Below are 17,267 nucleotides of genomic sequence, written 5' to 3'. Positions count from 1 at the left end.
ACTTGTTGCTGGGTGAAGTAAATGTGGATCTAGATCATTCACACACAGGTGGCCAGTATGCAGCCAAAGGTCAGAGTGGAGCTTAGAGATGGCAACATTGAAGATGTAGAAGTGCTCTGCACGTGGATGATGATTGAAAACATTGACGTAGGCGAGGTTATCCATGGGAAGAGTACAGAGAGAGAAGGGAAAATGAGGATGGGGCTCAGCACATGAAAGGGGCTAAAGGGGGGTGACCAGCAAACAAAATTTATACTAAGAGGAGGGTTACTAGTAACAAGAATTGCTGTGGAAGTCAAGGGCGAAAGGGGTTTTCAGAGTAGACTGGTCAACAAGGTTGGTGACTGTTTCCAAGTTGTCTGAAGACTGAGAAGAAACTATGGCAATTAGTGATCTGGTCATTAATGACCAATAAGAGAAGTGCTTTGCCCAGAGCCCTCTTCTGTCAGTGATATGTCACATGCTTAATTATATTCAGACAGATGTGTGATGTGTAAAACTATTGTATTAATAAGAGAGTATCAGTTACATCGGGATTTGAAATGTTGTCAGTGGCGTAAGGACTATTTTCCAAATACCGTAATCGACTTCAAAATGCTGGCTTTTGAATTACATCAGTAACAATAAACATGTAGTAAAGTAGATATTTCCTAGTTGAATAATCTTATGTTAGTGTCATTCCATTATATTAATGATTTACTAAGTTTTCAACTTTTTCTTCCCTACAGTGAAACAGATTCAGATAGTTCAAGCTCCTCATCTTCCTCATCGTCTTCCTCATCTTCCTCTTCCTCTCCTATATCTCTTGCTCCAGTGCTGTCAGATGGAGAAGATGATTTACAAGTTGAGAAGGAAAACAAGAATTTTCCTCTTAAAACAAAAGATGAGTTACTTCTTAATGTAAGTACCTAGATTTGTCACTATACAAACCTAATTTGAATGTTCTCAAATACATTGTGGAACTCATATTGATCTTATTTGGTCTGTATCGGCTCCATAAATGTGAAGACTGTTCTGAATTTCTTAATGGACGTATTTTTGCCACGCCTTGCCTTTTTTAAGTAAAAGAGAAGATTGATCTGAATACTTGCTAAGTTTCTAACTCTTAACATTTGATAATTGTTTTTCCCCCGGGGTGTCAACTTTATCTTGCTATTTTTCATTTTTTAATCTTCCCTAGAAAATGTTTATTTTTTGTGTTGTTTTGTTTTGGTTTTTATCCATAAGCCAGAAAATTTTGCTCAATGGCAATTGAAATCATTCTTTTTAATTGATTGTATTTAGAGACATAGAAAATGAAATTAAATGGGTTGAGCTTATTAGGAATCCTAATTAGTTGACGTTCATTGTAAAATGACACTTGATAGGTTTGGTTTGTAAAGTTAGCTCTTGGTTTGTAAAGTTATTTCCTCTTAAGCTGTAAGCTGCCCGGAGGAAGATAATGGTAGTCTGGTTGAAACCTCATGAGTCAAGAGGAAAGTCTCCTCAGAGTTTCAGAATATGGGCTATATTGTCACATGTTTATTCTCCCTACCCTCACATGTACTTTAGTTATTATTAGTTTTTATAAATTTAATGATCACTAATTTCAACGACTGTATAACGCTTAAATGAGTGAAAAAGTTTAATGCAAGATTTGAAAAAAATTGAGAAGCCTGGAGGTGGTAGGGTGCCTTTTCATAACTGAATTCTACCAATATTATTTCTTTTTCTTTACTCATAAGAAATTTACTGTCTTGTGTTTCATGTATTGAAAACCCTTGGAATTTTATGCAACTTCATCAGTATTTCACGTTTTCATCCTACAGACATTGATATCTCTTGTCGCGTCCAGCGCAACACGGGCAGTGAGGGTGTGAGAAGGGGCGGTTTGGGTTAAGTTTTTTAGAAAGAAACAAACAGAGACTTAATGCAGTTAAATCTCTCCGAAGGCCAGGGGTCTCTCAGTCTCAGAGGACTGGAGCCCAGAATATGGCTGACTGGGGGTTTTTATTGAATAGGTATGCAAAAACAAGAGAAAGCAACATTGTTTCATACAGGGTCTCTGAAACTCACACATCATAACAGAAAAATATTTATCTCAATCACCCTTTGTCAGTCAACAGCTGAAGCACAACGTCCCACCATGTCCTAATTAAGGTATGTACCTTCTCAGGGTCAGAAGGGTCAAGTCTCTTATTTTGTAAGTTCCCTTTGAACTAAGTGGAGAGAACTGATCTTTGTTGTTTTTGTAACTTCTCTCACAAACAGGTGCCAGGGAAAAGGCAGAGCCGGCAACAGCTTTCCCCAGGCATGGGGAAGGGGAGGCAAGGCCCCTTCCCATATTTTTCTAAGGCAGCTCATTGGGGTCCCCACTCGGTTTCGCCTGGTGTAGGTTGTATCTCCTGTGAGATATCTTACGTGTCTTTGGCTACAAATCATCTTTTGGGGACCAGACAGAGAGACATAAGGTGTAAACACAAGGATGGAACAGAGTCCCAGAAAGGCACAGTCTCACAGACTCTTCTTTCCTTAAGGAAAGACACGGGGGACAGTTGGCTAGGCTGTTGTGTGACTACAATCTCTCAGTAGTGTTTTTACACAAAGCCTCTCCCAACTTATGACTCTTTTTCTGAAAGTATTGGGACACTTGTTTGGTCTTTTCCCTGAATCTTGCTTTCCTTTCTTCTTAAGTTTTCTCTTAGAGTATAAAAACCAGCAAATAAAGGACTTCTGTGTGTATATCAGCTTATTTCTCTTACTAGATCTGGAATTCTTACTTTGGGACTCCCTTGAAATTGAATGTAAAATCTTAGTCTATTTGTTTAGTATGTGTCTGTATAGAGTACCCATATTTTCATCAAAGTCAAAAAGGATCTATAGCCGCAGAGAGGCCAGGAACTGTGTTCTTTGATGGACTAAGTTCATATCTGATCTTTGTAGCTCTCGTAGTGCCCAGTAGAGTGCTTTACATGTAATGGGTTCTCAGTCAATAGTAATGGAATGAATGAATGAGTGAATATTTAACTTAATTCATTCTTAAACTATTGTAGGACACCTGCCACATGCTAGGTGCTGTAAACAAAACCCATCCGGTTTCTGCTTTCATAGTGTCTAGTGGAGGGAAACAGACAATAAATAGAGCAGAGACAAATAAATTTAATTGCTGGAAGTGCTATTGAGTTCTGTGAGTGTGTATACTTGGCTCATATCAGATAATTACGTTTTCACTGGGAAAGTGTGTTCGCTTGTAAAACTTGGAAAAATGGGCTGGTCCTTTCCTTTTTGTGCCAGTTCCAAGGGCTCTTTGAGAAGGATGGAAGAGGTCTTTATTTTTCAGTTTTAGATTCTTGACGAGCTGTTCACTTTTTATTTACACAAGTAGGAAATAAACCTATTAGAAGCTTTTAGTCCTTTAGACAACTCTGCTGCTAGAGATAGGTAGAGTTCCCTGGTCTGCACTAAATCTTTGACTTAGGGCTCTGAAAGAGTATATTAGGACTCCATCAGGCCCTCAACTCTGAAGTTCAAGGGAAGAGAATTACTTGGCCCTTAATACCAAGGATGGTATGGCTACAAGTACTCAGTGTCTTTAGGACTCTGCTTCTTTCTCAGTTGATCAATAGGTGTTTCTCCATGGGGCTGGCAGTTGGCCACTGATACTCTTGTATGAAAGTCATAGAAGGACTTTTACTGGTTTACCTGCGTCTTGGTACACAGCCCTGAACAAATTACTGAGTCTAGTGGAACGGGTATGCAGATTGCTCCGGCGTGAGTCATGTAGTCACTCCTGTTTATGTGGGAGAATATGCAGGAAAGTGTGTGCTTGAGAGAAAGCACATGAGTGAGTGTGAGGGCTGGAACGTATGAGAGCGGTTGGCAGAAGTGGAGTGTGAATGTGTGTATATTTTAAGAAGGGTTGGGGTTGGGTGGGTGGTATCAACACATGCAAACCAGGAGGAATGGATTGTCTGTCACAGGAAAGGGAGGTTTATATCCATTTCAGAACAGGTGCCATTCGGTCATTAATCGTAGTTATCCTCCATAGAGGTAAAAAGGGAAACACTTGGAAGGCGTTACCACATATGTTGGACCCTTGTGGTTGTGAGCAGTAGACACTTGCGAAAGTACTTCAGGAGAAGGGGTTTTGCTTTAAACTTATTTGGATGGGAGAGTCATTGGGAATTAAGGCAGCTCTGTAGGATGGCCATGCTGTTTATTTTATGTGCTTCTTGGATATTCTCATAGTTCTCTGCATGTCACTTTATTTTCCCCAGCAGGTGGAACAATTTTATTTCACAGTTGTCTTTAAAACCACAAAGACACTATATTCTTTACATAAAAACACTAGTACAGATAACTGTACTGTTTAGAGAATGATTATGTAGACCCTCTCAAAGAAAAATGCGTCACAATATATGATTTACAGTGAAGGAGCTTGGAAAAAATTCACACCTGTACTGATATATTTTTTTTTTTTTAATTAAAGTTTGTTGGGGTGACAATTGTTAGTAAAGTTACATAGATTTCAGGTGTACAATTCTGTATTACATCATCTGTAAATCCCATTGTGTGTTCACCCCTCAGAGTCAGTTCTCCTTCCACCACCATGTATTTGATCTCCTTTATCCTCATCTCCCACCCCCTTTACCCCTTGGTAACCACTAAACTATTGTCTGTGTCCATGAGTTTTTGTTTCTCATTTGTTTGTCTTGTTCTTTTGTTGTTTTCGGTTTATATACCACATATCAGTGAAATCTATGGTTCTCTGCTTTTTCTGTCTGACTTATTTAGCTTAGCATTATAATCTCAAGATCCAGCCACGTTGTCACAAATGGTCCTATTTCATCTTACCGCCGAATAGTATTCCATTGTGTATATATACCACAACTTCTTTATCCATTTATCCATCAAAGGACATTTTGGTTGTTTCCATGTCTTGGCCACCGTAAACAAAGCTGCAATGAACATTGGAGCACATGTGTCTTTATGGATAAATGTTTTCAGATTTTTGGGGTAGATATCAGGAGAGGGATTGCTGGGTCATATGGTAATTCTATTCGTAATTTTTTGAGGAACCTCCACACTGCCTTCCATAAGGGCTGCACTAATCTGCATTCCCACCAACAGTGTATGAGGGTTTCTTTTTCTCCACAGCCTCTCCAACACTTGTTACTATTTGTCTTGTTGATGGTAGCCATTCTGACTGGGGTGAGGTGATATCTCATTGTGGTTTTGATTTGCATTTCTCTGATGATTAGTGATGTTGAGCATTTTTTCATATGTCTATTTGCCATTGGTATGTCCTCTTTGGAGAAATGTCTCTTCAGGTCGTCTGCCCATTTTTCAGTTGGGTTGTTTGGTTTTTTTGTTGTTGAGTTGCAAGAGTTCCTTGTATATTTTGGATATTAGCCTGTTATCGGAGGCACTGTTTGCAAAAATCTTCTCCCATTCAGTTGGTTGCCTCCTTATTTTGTCGATGGTTTCTTTTGCTGTGCAGAAGCTTTTAAGTTTGATAAAGTCCCATTCATTTATTTTAGCTTTTACTTGCCTTGGCTTTGGAGTCAAATTCATAAAACGCTCTTTAAACCCAAGGTCCATAAGTTTAGTTCCTATGTTTTCTTCTATGCAATTTATTGTTTCAGGTCTTATGCTTAAGTCTTTGATCCATTTTGAATTAATTTTGGTACCTGGTGACAGATAGCAGTCCAGTTTCATTCTTTTGCATGTGGCTTTCCAATTCTGCCAGCAACATTTATTGAAGAGGTTGTCTTTTCTCCATTGTATGTGTTTTGCTTCTTTGTCAAAAACTGTCTGTCTGTATTTATGTGGTTTTATTTCTGGGTTCTCAATTCTATTCCATTGATCTGTGTCTGTTTTTCTGCCAATACCATGCTGTTTTGATTATTGTTGCCCTGTAGTACAAGCTAAAGTCAGGGAGTGTGATACCTCCAGCATTGTTCTTTTTTCTTAAGATTGCTTTGGCTATTCGGGGTCTTTTGTGGTTCCAAACAAATCTGATGATTTTTTGTTCTATTTCTTTAAAAAATGCCATTGGGATTTTGATGGGGATTGCATTAAATCTGTATATTGCTTTGGGTAATATGGCCATTTTAACTATGTTGATTCTTCCAATGCATGAGCACGGAATGTCTTTCCATTTCTTTGTGTCTTCTTCAATTTCTTTTAAAAATGTCTTGTAGTTTTCAGCATATAGATCTTTCACATCCTTGGTTAAGTTTATTCCTAGGTATTTTATTCTTTTTGCTGCAATTGCAAAAGGAATTGTTTTTTTTGTATTTCTTTTTCTGAGATTTCATTGTTAGTATATAGGAATACAATGGACTTCTGTACATTGATTTTGTAGCCAACAACTTTACTGTATTCATTGATTGTTTCTAATAGCTTTTTGGTGGTCTTTAGGTTTTCTATATATAGCATCATGTCATCTGCAAAGAGTGACAATTTAACTTCTTCATTCCCAATTTGGATGCCTTTTATTTCTTTCTCTTGCCTGATTGCTCTGGCAAGGACTTCCAACACTATGTTGAAAAGCAGAGGTAATAGGAGACAGCCCTGTCGTGTTCCTGAACGTAGAGCAAAGGGCGTCAGTTTTTCACCATTAATTATAAGATTAGCTGAGGGTTTGTCATGTATGGCCTTTATTATGTTAAGGTATTTTCCTTCTATACCTATTTTATTAAGTGTTTTAATCATAAATGGATGTTGTATCTTGTCAAATGCTTTTTCTGCATCAATTGATATAATCATATGGTTTTTGTCCTTTATTTTGTTTATGTGATGTATCACATTGATGGATTTGCGGATGTTGAACCATCCTTGTGCCCCGGGGATGAACCCCACTTGTTCATGGTGAATAATCTTTTTAATGCATTGTTGTATTCGATTTGCTAGAATTTTGTTTAGGATTTTTGCATCTGTATTCATCAGAGATATTTTTGTGTTGTCCTTACCAGGTTTTTGTATCAGGGTAATGTTGGCCTCATAAAATCAATTAGGGAGTACTGTCTCTTCTTCAATTTTTTGAAAGAGTTTGAGCAGGATTGGTATTAGATCTTCTTTGAAGGTTTGGTAGGATTCACTAGTGAAGCCATCTGGTCCCGGACTTTTGCTTTTGGGAAGGTTTTGGATGACTGATTCAAGTTCTCTACTGGTGATCGGTCTGTTTAGATTTTCTAGTTCTTCATGGTTCAGCCTAGGAAGGCTATATGTTTCTAAGAACTTGTCCATTTCTCCTAGGTTATTGAATTTGTTGGCATATAGTCCTTCATAGTATTCTTGGATGATCCTTTGTATTTCTGTGGCATCCGTGATAACTTCCCCTTTTTCATTTTGAATTTTGTTTACTAGTGTCTTCTCTTTTTTTATCTTAGTGAGCCTCGCCAAGGGTTTGTCAATTTTGTTAATCTTTTCAAAGAACCAGCTCTTTATCACATTAATGTTTTCTATTGTCTTTGTTCTCTATTTCATTTAGTTCTGCTCTGATTTTTATTATTTTCTTTCCTCTGCTGACCTTGGGTTTCACTTGTTCTTCTTTTTCTAGTTCTTTATGGTGTAACGTGAGATTATTTGTTTGGGATTTTTCTAGTTTTTTGAGCTAGGCCTGTAATGATACAAATTTCCCTCTTCAAACTGCTTTCACTGCATCCCAAAAATTTTGGTAGGATGTATTTTTATTCTCATTTTTTTCTCTGTATCTTTTGATCACTCCTCTAATCTCTCACCTGGTCGTTCTTTAAAAGTATGTTGTTTAATCTCCATGTATTTGTGCTTTTTCCTGCTTTCTTTTTGCATTTCATACCCAATTTCAAAGCCTAGTGATCAGAGAATATGCTTGGTATGATTTCAATCTTCCTAAATTTGCTGAGGTTAGTTTTGTGTCCAAATATATGGTCTATCCTTGAGAATGTTCCATGTACACTACAAAAGAATGTATAGTCTGATGTTTTAGGATGAAGTGCTCTATATATGTCAATTATGTCCATTTCATCTAATGTGTCATTTAGGGCTGCTGTTTCGTTATTTATTTTCTGTTTGGATGATCTATCCATAGCTGTCAATGATGTATTTAGGTCCCCTAGTGTAATTGTATTTTGGTCAATTTCTCCCTTTAGTTCTGTTAGTAGTTGCTTGGCATATTTCAGTGCTCCCTGATTGGGTGCATAAATATTGAGACTGTTACGTCTTCTTGTTGTATAGTCCCCTTTACCATTATGAAATGTCCATCTTTGTCTCTTGTTATCTTTTTCACCCTGAAGTCTGTTTCATCTGATATCATTATGGCTACACCTGATTTTCTCTGGGCACCATTTGCTTGGAGTGTCAATTTCCACCCTTTCACTTTGAGTCTATGCTTGTCCTTGTAGCTGAGATGTGTCTCTTGGAGACAGCATATGGTTGGGTTTAGTTTTTTGATCCAATCTGCTACTCTGTGCCTTTTTATTGGTGAGTTCAGTCCATTTACATTTAGGGTGATTATTGATATGTGAGGATTTCCTGTCATTCTATCTTTAGTTTTCTGGTAAGGCTGTGTCTCCATTGTTTCTTTGCCTTTTTGTTGTTGTCTATTATTTCTGTGTGGTGGTATTCTATGATGTTTCCCTTTGTTTCTTTTCTTACAGTATATATTTCAGTTCTGGATTTTTTTTGAGTGGTTATCCTCAAGTTTATGTAAAAGAAAGTTTGGTATTTAGAGTATTCCATTTTTTTCAGCATGCCTTCTTTCTCCATTCCCATATTCCATTTCAGGCCTTTATCCTCCCCATTTTTATGTTTTGGTTGCCACAAATTGTCCCTGTAGATGGTGGTCAAATAGCCTCCTTTAGTATTTCTTGTAGTGCAGGTCGTGTATTAGAAAATTCCCTCAGCTTCTGTATGTCTGGAAAGGTCTTTATTCCTCCTTCATATCTAAAGGATGTCTTTGCAGGGTATATTATTCTTGGCTCATAATTTCTCTCTTTCAATAGTTTGAATATTTGGTTCCGCTACCTCTGGTTTGTAGAGTTTCTGTTGAGAAATCTGGTGATAATCTAATGGGTTTTCCTTTGTTGGTTACCTTTTTTTTTTCCCTGGCTGCCTTGAGGATTCTTTCTTTGTGGTTGATTTTTGACAGCTTCAATACAGTGTGCCTTGGAGAAGGCCTGTTGGGGTTGAGATAATTAGGTGTTCTATTTGCTTCTTGGATTTGAGGATCCAGTTCTTCCAACAAATTTGGGAAGTTCTCGTAGACTGTTTGAATATACTCTCTGTTTCTTTCTCTCTTTCCTCTCCTTCTGGTATGCCCATTGTTCTTATATTACTCTTTCTGATAGAGTCAGAAAGTTCTTGTAGAGTTCTTTCTTTTAAGTTTCAAGTCTCTTTCTTCTTCCATCCGTGTCATTTCCATGTTTCTATCTTCGATGTCACTGATTCTTTCCTCCATCTGGTCAACTGTACTACCTAAGCTGGCTATTTCTTTCTTAATTTCTTCTATTGAGTTCTTAATCTCCAGAAATTCCATTTGGTTCTTTTTTAAAATTCCAATCTTTTTGATAAAATGTTCATGTTGTTCTTTGATTGTGTTTCTGAATTCATTAAAACTGCGTTTCGGTGTTTTCTTGCATCTTGTTGAGTTTTTTCAGAACTGCAATCTTGAATTCTCTGTCATTTAAGTCACATATTTCCATATCTTTAAGTTCCTTTTCTGGAGACTTTTCACTTTCTTTCTGAGCTGTCTTGTTGCCTTGGTTATTCATGGCAATTAATGATTTATTATTTCTCTTCCTAGACATCTACAGGAGTGGCTTCTGCAATTGATTGATAGGAGGAGGTCTGTCTTTTGTTTTCCAGTAGGTGTTTGTAGAATGTTTTATTTTCTCGCTGACTGCAGCCTTTTTTTCTCTCTTACACTGTAGTGCTATGTTTTCTCTGCACTATTCCAGCTTCTCACACAATGGGGGATTCCATGGAAGGCGGGCTTCTCCTCTGTTAACAGTTCACCTGGGTCATAGGGCACCACGTCCCTTTGGGGATACGGAGAGCTTTTGAAGTTCCAAAGCTCTTCCTGCACCAGATTCGGAGCCCATGTGTTTCAGCAGTTCTGTTTACTCCTGCAGGGATCCACCCAGATAGGTGGGGACAGGGGCGGGGTAAGGTGTGAGAGCTGGCCCAGAGCAATGGTGGCGACCACCACCACCACCACCACCACTGCTGCCGGTCCTGCTTCCACAGCTCCCTCCCTTTGCTGGAACAAGTAGGGCTGCAAATCTGTGTCTGCGGTCCACAGTTCTCAGACTTGGAAATATTCTGAGCTTTTGATCTGACACTGCTACTGTTCTGCTTCTAAGGGGCGAGCTCTGGGAAGGTAGGGAGGGGGCGGCTAGTCTCAGTGCCTAAGGCTTCTGTTCTCAGCTCGGCAGTGAGGGATTAAAACACTGTTTTCAGCCTTCTTGCCTCAGTCTTTGCTCTGAGGTCTCTGCTGTGAGCGTTGGGTTCAGCCATGTTATATGCTGCCCCCTCAGCCCTGTGGGTCATAAATGGAGCCCTAGTGGTCCGAGTTCTTCCCTCTCCCGCAGCTGCGGTAGTTCCAGGATGCAGCGAGCTCGGAGCACTGAGCTAGGTCTGCAGTCCTGTACCCGCATGGGTTCGTTTCCGCACTTTCGCTCCCCTCCTCCCCCACTCGTGCGAGTTGCCCAACTTTAGGTGAATTCAGTAGTGAGCCTCTTTGTCTTGCCTGTCTGCTGTGCAGGGAGTCCTTTGTGGAGTTGTTGTTGTTCGATTAGTTGTAAATTCCAGGGGAGATTTCCAGAGGCCCACCTCACGCTGCCATTTTGATGACCAGTCTGGACTGATTCTTAAAGCATACTGTGTCACCACTACAGGTCTTTCGGTTCAAAGTATAGATTATTGTCATCAGTACATGTTCTTGCGTTCTTACATGTTTGATAATGCATATACAGACTGGTTTATCACTTCATGCTCCATTGGTTCATCAGCCTTTTCTGCAGGTTCATCAGCAGGTTGAGCAGGCCGTGCTTTTCTCTATGGCCTTTCTTTAAGACCTTCCAGGAATGGAGACACATCATCATCATCATGATCCTCATCATATATTGTAAACTCCAAGTCTTTACCAACGATTCCAGTGGAAACATTCTTTGTAGTTACGTCCTGTTAGCAGGAAGTCTCTCGTAAGGCACACAGACCATGCTTAACCAGTTCATTCAAGTCACGCTCCATAAACTCAGATTATGTCTCTCCAAGTAAGTGCGAGCTGATTGAGAATGGGCTCCAATGGACATAGCACTGTAGTCAAAATAGTTAGCAGATGGTCAGGTTTGGAAAATATGAGAGCCCATATCATCATAAGCAGCAACAAGCAGCCCAACACCATATGGTTTCTGGCCATATCTTTGTGTTGGTATCTGGGTCTTGCTTCCAATTAGAGCTGCAAGACGAGACACAGGAAGACGTCTGTCAAATACAAATGCGGAATCCAAACACTCCTGGCTCATAAAATCACATAACAGTCTAGCATCAGCAGTAAATCCTGCAATTGAAATACCAATATGGTTGTCAAGGTGGAGAATATTTTTCTGATGAGCTGCAAGTTCTGACTGTGCTCTCTTCAATGCAACCGACCCTGCATGGGTTATGGTTTCAGACCAACTGTGGCTGAAAGTTGTTTGGCTGCAGCTTCCATTGCATATTCAATTTGATGAATCCTGCCCTGAGGGCTCCAAACAGTGACATCATTGTTATACTGAGTGCCAAACATGGTTCCTTCATGGGCCTGGCTACAGCCTCCAGCAAAGCTATGGATCAAGTCTGCATGTCCTTTTATTCTTTCTTTACTGACTGACTTCATCAGTTTACCTGTAGATTGATCTTTTTCATTTTAGCACGTACATGGATATCTGTGTCCTTGGGTGTAAATATTGTTGTCTTCTACTTTCAGCTTCCCCGGGAACTGGCTAATTAGATTTATATGTATTTGCTCACTTTTGAGATAATCCTATTACTCAGCTTAGAGTTGGTGTTTTTTTTAAGAAAATGACAGTCCACTCTTCCTAGAAAGTGTTTCCTCTTTTGTTATAACTCTAGCTGGGATGTATGTGCTGTTTTGTTCAAGTCTCGTGGTATAGGAGGCACCAACCAGCTAGTTATAATAAAACACATTTTCTAAAGAAAATTTATGAAATGTTTTATCCATGTTGTCTTTGCTTAAAGGTGTACATAAATTGAAATGGGCCAAAGAGTTAAACCGATTTTAGAGTTTGTGCTGGAGTCTTAGAGAGCTCTAAAACAGACATGCCTAGTTTAACCCAGTTTTATGTCCCACCTTTTTATAAAATGTCTCAGTTTAGGCAGTTGTCTGGTGTCCTTTAGGCATGTGGAGCTTAATTTTTACCTCCATTTAGTCTGTTGTTAAGCAGGAATGTCGCCTCCTCGCGTCTAGCTTTTTAAATGTTTTCTAATTGCTGGGAAGTTAGATCCTGGTGTTCTAACAACTAACTCCTGCACATCTTTCATCGTCAGTATATAGGAGTATATGGTGAAGTAACCTTGAGGTTGTTCTTTTAGAATTAAATCTTAGAGAGTTGCCACAATCCCTTGACAAGATTTGGTTACAACTTAATTGAGGAAGGAAAAAAAAGAGGGATTAGTCAGCTATAGAGACATTGAAAAGGAGTCTTAATAGGCTCTTTTCATAATGTCATAATTATGTAACATATGATGTCAAACAAAACCAAGTGGAATTATTCTTGGAAACAAACCCTTCTTTAATACTGAGAAGGTTTATATGTAACCTGCACAGTAAACATAAAACAGCGTGCATATTACAGCCTTGGAACTACTTTAAACCACACAGGGTTTATTTGGTGTGTCATTGAATTGGAAAATTAGATTCTTTTTGAAAAATGTTTTCAGGAATTTATGCTCTGAACTTTTCATTCAGATAAATCAGATGTAATTAAAATTTTTAGAATCATAAAAACATTTGTGGGATTGTGACATTTCAAAGTCTTAAGCAGAAATGAATGTTATCAGTTAATGCCTATTGTTTACTCTTTTGAAAATGTGAAAAGTTTTATATAATGTTTGGAAATTATGATTACATTGCTTTTGGGGATTTTTTTAAAAAAGGATAATGCTACAATAAGGATAAAGTGTGTATTTATACATACAATATAGATGACCAAGAAACAAATTTAATGCTTGTAGGCGATTCTTGGTAAATCTACCTTCATGATTTGGAGACTGCCTATATTACGTTTTAAAACAGATATACTTTGTAGTTAGTTATATTCTCCTTTTGATTCTGGCAATGCAGACATGCATCCTAAAATATCCTGACATGAGGATATGGATATATCTGGGCCACTTCAATTGGCCAGAAGTTACAGCGGATTATTTCATACCTTTTGATCTCCCACTATCTATAAAATTATACGTTGGCCTACACTTAAGAATTGACTGAATATGTGTATGTTGTTTTCAAGGCCTAACTTAGTTGATAAGTTTTGTCCTAAAATACTGGCCTCTTTCAACTTTAGGTGTTTATGACTCTTGATATCTTTGGAATTACTACTAATACTATTGTATCTTAGAATACTGATGGCACTTAAGAACAGTCGTCTCAAAATTTCTGATTTTTAAGAAATGGCTTATATACTTAAAAGAAAATTGTTTTTCATTAATGTTTGGTATTCTCTAAAAATATTTTTTAAGAAATTAATATTTTGTGCTTCATTGTATAAACTATTTTCAGAAAAGCTTATATCAAGCGTGAATGATCCGTTATCTTCCAATAAATACTGTTTTATTGAGCAGCATATCCATATATGTCCTATGTATATGCATATATATGTGATCATTACCCAGAAACATTCTATTTATTAGATTCCCCCATTCCCCAGTAGATTTTAATAAGTGAATTCTGATTGCTTTAGAGAATAAAGACAAATGTCTGTTAAAGAGGAATTTAACTAGAGAGTGAGTATACACACTTAGGCTGAAAGCAAAGTAACACCAGAGAGAAAATGTTTGAGTGTCAGATGAATGCTACCAGACAAAAGAAGCCGTAGGATTGAGTGGAAGGGAGATAACTTGCACTGCAGTGGTCAAGGAAGGCATTATGGCTTGAACTTAGATTGAAAAGGTGAATAGGATATACGTGCAAAGTTACAGGTAAAGAGAATATGAACTTTCCCAATGAAGAGACCAACTCTGTTGCATGACAATTATTTCCAGTGTTGGTTACATAGTAGGGGCTCAGGGACTGTTTATTTGTTCTTTCATTTATCGTGCATACAGCTAATGTCAATGCTAAAGTGGACACTTTTTTCACCTTTTAACATTTCTGAAAAGTTGGGACCAATAATTGATGGCATTTTACAGTTATTTAGAAGTGCTTTTATCATCGTGATATATAAAATCTGTCTTAGATTTCATGAAATGTGGTCTCAGTTAACATAAAAGAATATGGTAGGGTTCATCATTGAAGGTTTTTCATACTGAGATGGGTTATAATTTTATTTTACTTTTATATTTATGTAGTCAATTTTTGAAGGTGTTCTTATGAACTTTGTTTATCTGACAGTAATTTTAGAGAAAAACAGCATGGGAACATTGCTTTTATTAAAAAAGATAAAGGTACTTCATTTTTTAGGTGAAAATATTTAATCAGCTAGTCTGAATCTAACTTTGGTGTCATATACAATGAGGTAATTAATGAGGGCAAATGATATTTATTGGTGATAGCTAAAGAAATAGATGAGTTCCATGAACGTTGTAACAGTCCTTTTTCCTGGAGAAATTGATGAATTAGAGTAAATGTTATGTGTGATTATAGTTGACACACAGTGTAGGGTCCTAATCCATTCTTTTTTCCAGTATGTTTTATCAGCTATAGGGAAAAAAAAAGGTTTCCAGTTATGGCTCTCAGTACTACAGGGATTGGACCTTACTTATCAACCGTATCTGAAAAATGAACCTCACAGATAATTGGCTGCCACGTGTATGTCCTCTTAGGTAATATGAGATAAGTGGTCAGATGATACTTGCATTCCACTTTCCTTACTTTTAAAAATTCTCCCCAAACTAGCACCATAAAGGATTAGTTGCCATTCGGAATGTTTGATTTCTTCCCCACCAACCTTTGCTGCTATTTTTCTATATTTGTGAATGAAAACCCAAATCAAGGTTCTTTAGATAATTTTGCCTCAGAAGATCACCAGGTTGCTGATTTTTTCCCCTTGCCCTATAATAAGCCTTTAAGAGTGAGGGAGGTCAAGGCCATTGTAAAATATGAATGTCATCTTCTGAGAACGCCATTTTTGACCCATTAGCTCCTTTAATTTTTGTGCTGGAATTCTTAGACACCCAGTTTTTGATGGGTGTGTCTACAGTTTGATTTTTAATAGGGTGGATTTTTGTTACGTGCTGCTGCTCGTTTGAATATTTTGCTTAGCTGAGCAACATTGTAGGCTATACAGATGTTTGAGAATGAGAAAATAATAATATTATTATAACACAGACAATATTGCTCTTTCATGGATATTTCAGAAGTATCCTTAGCATCTTGCATTTCTTTAATACAATAGTTATGAGTATCTATTATCACAGTATCATTGTAGTTTTGTTAGAGTCTGGTATATAATTTATTTTTGCACTGTCTTTTTTATTACATAGTTAATTTTTTAATTGCATTGTTAACCATTTATATGAACTATTCAGCATTTTTGCTTGGTTTCCTCACTATTTATAGATAAGAAAACTTGTACCCAGGAAAAAAAAAAGATACCTACCTGGTGGTGTACGTGGGGAGGAGAAGATTCAGAACTAGTAGCAGGTAGATTCCAGTCCTCCTATATTTTTAGTACTTGCGGGTGTGTGCATAGTAAGATTAGAATTTGATCATTTGAACTTCCTGATAATTTGGTTTCTGAATAATCATTTATTTTGTATATTGTCACGTGAAGCATGACTGTATAATGTAAAGTAAGCTTTCTTAAATTGTATTTGCTTGGACCATATTACCTCTTAATAAAGCACCTTTGACTTGGAACTGTAACGCTCCAGGGAAACAATGATTCAATTGCTTTAGTGTGTGAATTCCAGTAGTTCATTTGCCAAATGCTGTGATGTGTCTGAGGATTTTTATTTCTGTGTGGCCTTTTCTGCTGATGATGTGGATGCAATATTTCTCTTCCTTTACTTGCCACTCTGTTATTACATATACAAGTATTGAATAAATATGTCCAGAAAAATTATTTTTATTCTTGATATTTGAGTCTGTGAACGTAATATTAATTTTATTTAAATGCTAGCATAGATATTTATCTCTAAATGCAGATATTGTACATCTAAAACAGATATTTGGTTTCATTTTAATTTGGGGAAATAACAATTATGAAAATGAAGATTTATTACAAATCTTTGTTTCCTAAGTGGAATGTCCGTGTTAACATTAAGAATTCGTAGTCATATGGTGCCTGCTGTTATAATGTCATCTTAAAATTTTACCTGTATTAATGGCCAAAAATAGATGAGTGCTAGTAATACTTGGTGTATGTTTTGTAATGGAGGGCTCTTCGGGTGTATGAGAATGTAACGCTGTGTAGTCCAAGAGGTCTTCTTGCAATGATGGAAATCTTTTTATAGCCATGTTGTCTTAATATTTTCTTAAGTTTTGGAGTTTAAACTTTTGTCTTAAACCACTGCCCACTTGTAATGTGGCTAGTGTCACTGAAAACTGCATTTTAAATTCTGTTTAATTTTAATTAATTACATTTAAATGAGCACATATAGTTAGTGTCTAGTATTGCATAAGCAGAACTCACCCATCTTTCCATGAGGGTTATACGGTAATCCAGGCTCACACTTGAATCTTCCTAACCTGCAATTAAGTAAGTAGCCTTCTTCTGTTATTTTCAGTGCGCTTGGTTTTTGCTTATTACCGTGATTCCCCAAAAATAAGACCTAACCAGACAAGCAGCTCTAATGTGTCTTTTGGAGCAAAAATTAATATAAGACCTGGTATTATGTCATATTATATATTATATTAATTATATTATATCTGGTCTTATATTACATAAGACCTGGTCTTATATTACAGTAAAGTAAGACCAGGTCTTATATTAATTTTTGCTCCAAAAGGATGCATTAGAGCTGATGGTCAGGCTAGGTCTTATTTTCGGGGAAACACGGTATATGATAAAGAAGGTCTTTCTATCCCAGGTTTCCCATCATCACCTCTCCCTTTAATTTTTTTGGTTCATCACTGTGCA

The 17,267-nt window shown here is 37.3% G+C and overlaps 1 protein-coding gene and 1 pseudogene across 1 annotated transcript in view; one reads left to right on the top strand and one right to left on the bottom strand.

Moving 5' to 3' along the window:
• The window catches only part of NAF1 (nuclear assembly factor 1 ribonucleoprotein), a 46,811-nt gene that overhangs the window by 3,917 nt on the left and 25,627 nt on the right, over nucleotides 1-17,267 (top strand). Inside the window, exon 2 of the mRNA XM_019736917.2 lies at nucleotides 729-900. Coding sequence (XP_019592476.2) covers nucleotides 729-900 — 172 coding nt within the window. The remainder of the gene's footprint in view (nucleotides 1-728; nucleotides 901-17,267) is intronic.
• On the bottom strand, nucleotides 10,912-12,417 carry LOC109449960 (proteasome subunit alpha type-1; annotated as a pseudogene).

This window comes from Rhinolophus sinicus, linkage group LG07 (assembly GCF_036562045.2).
Source record: "Rhinolophus sinicus isolate RSC01 linkage group LG07, ASM3656204v1, whole genome shotgun sequence".
NCBI lineage: Eukaryota > Metazoa > Chordata > Mammalia > Chiroptera > Rhinolophidae > Rhinolophus > Rhinolophus sinicus.
Note: the sequence above shows the minus strand (reverse complement) of the source record. Positions and strands in the feature narration are given on the sequence as shown.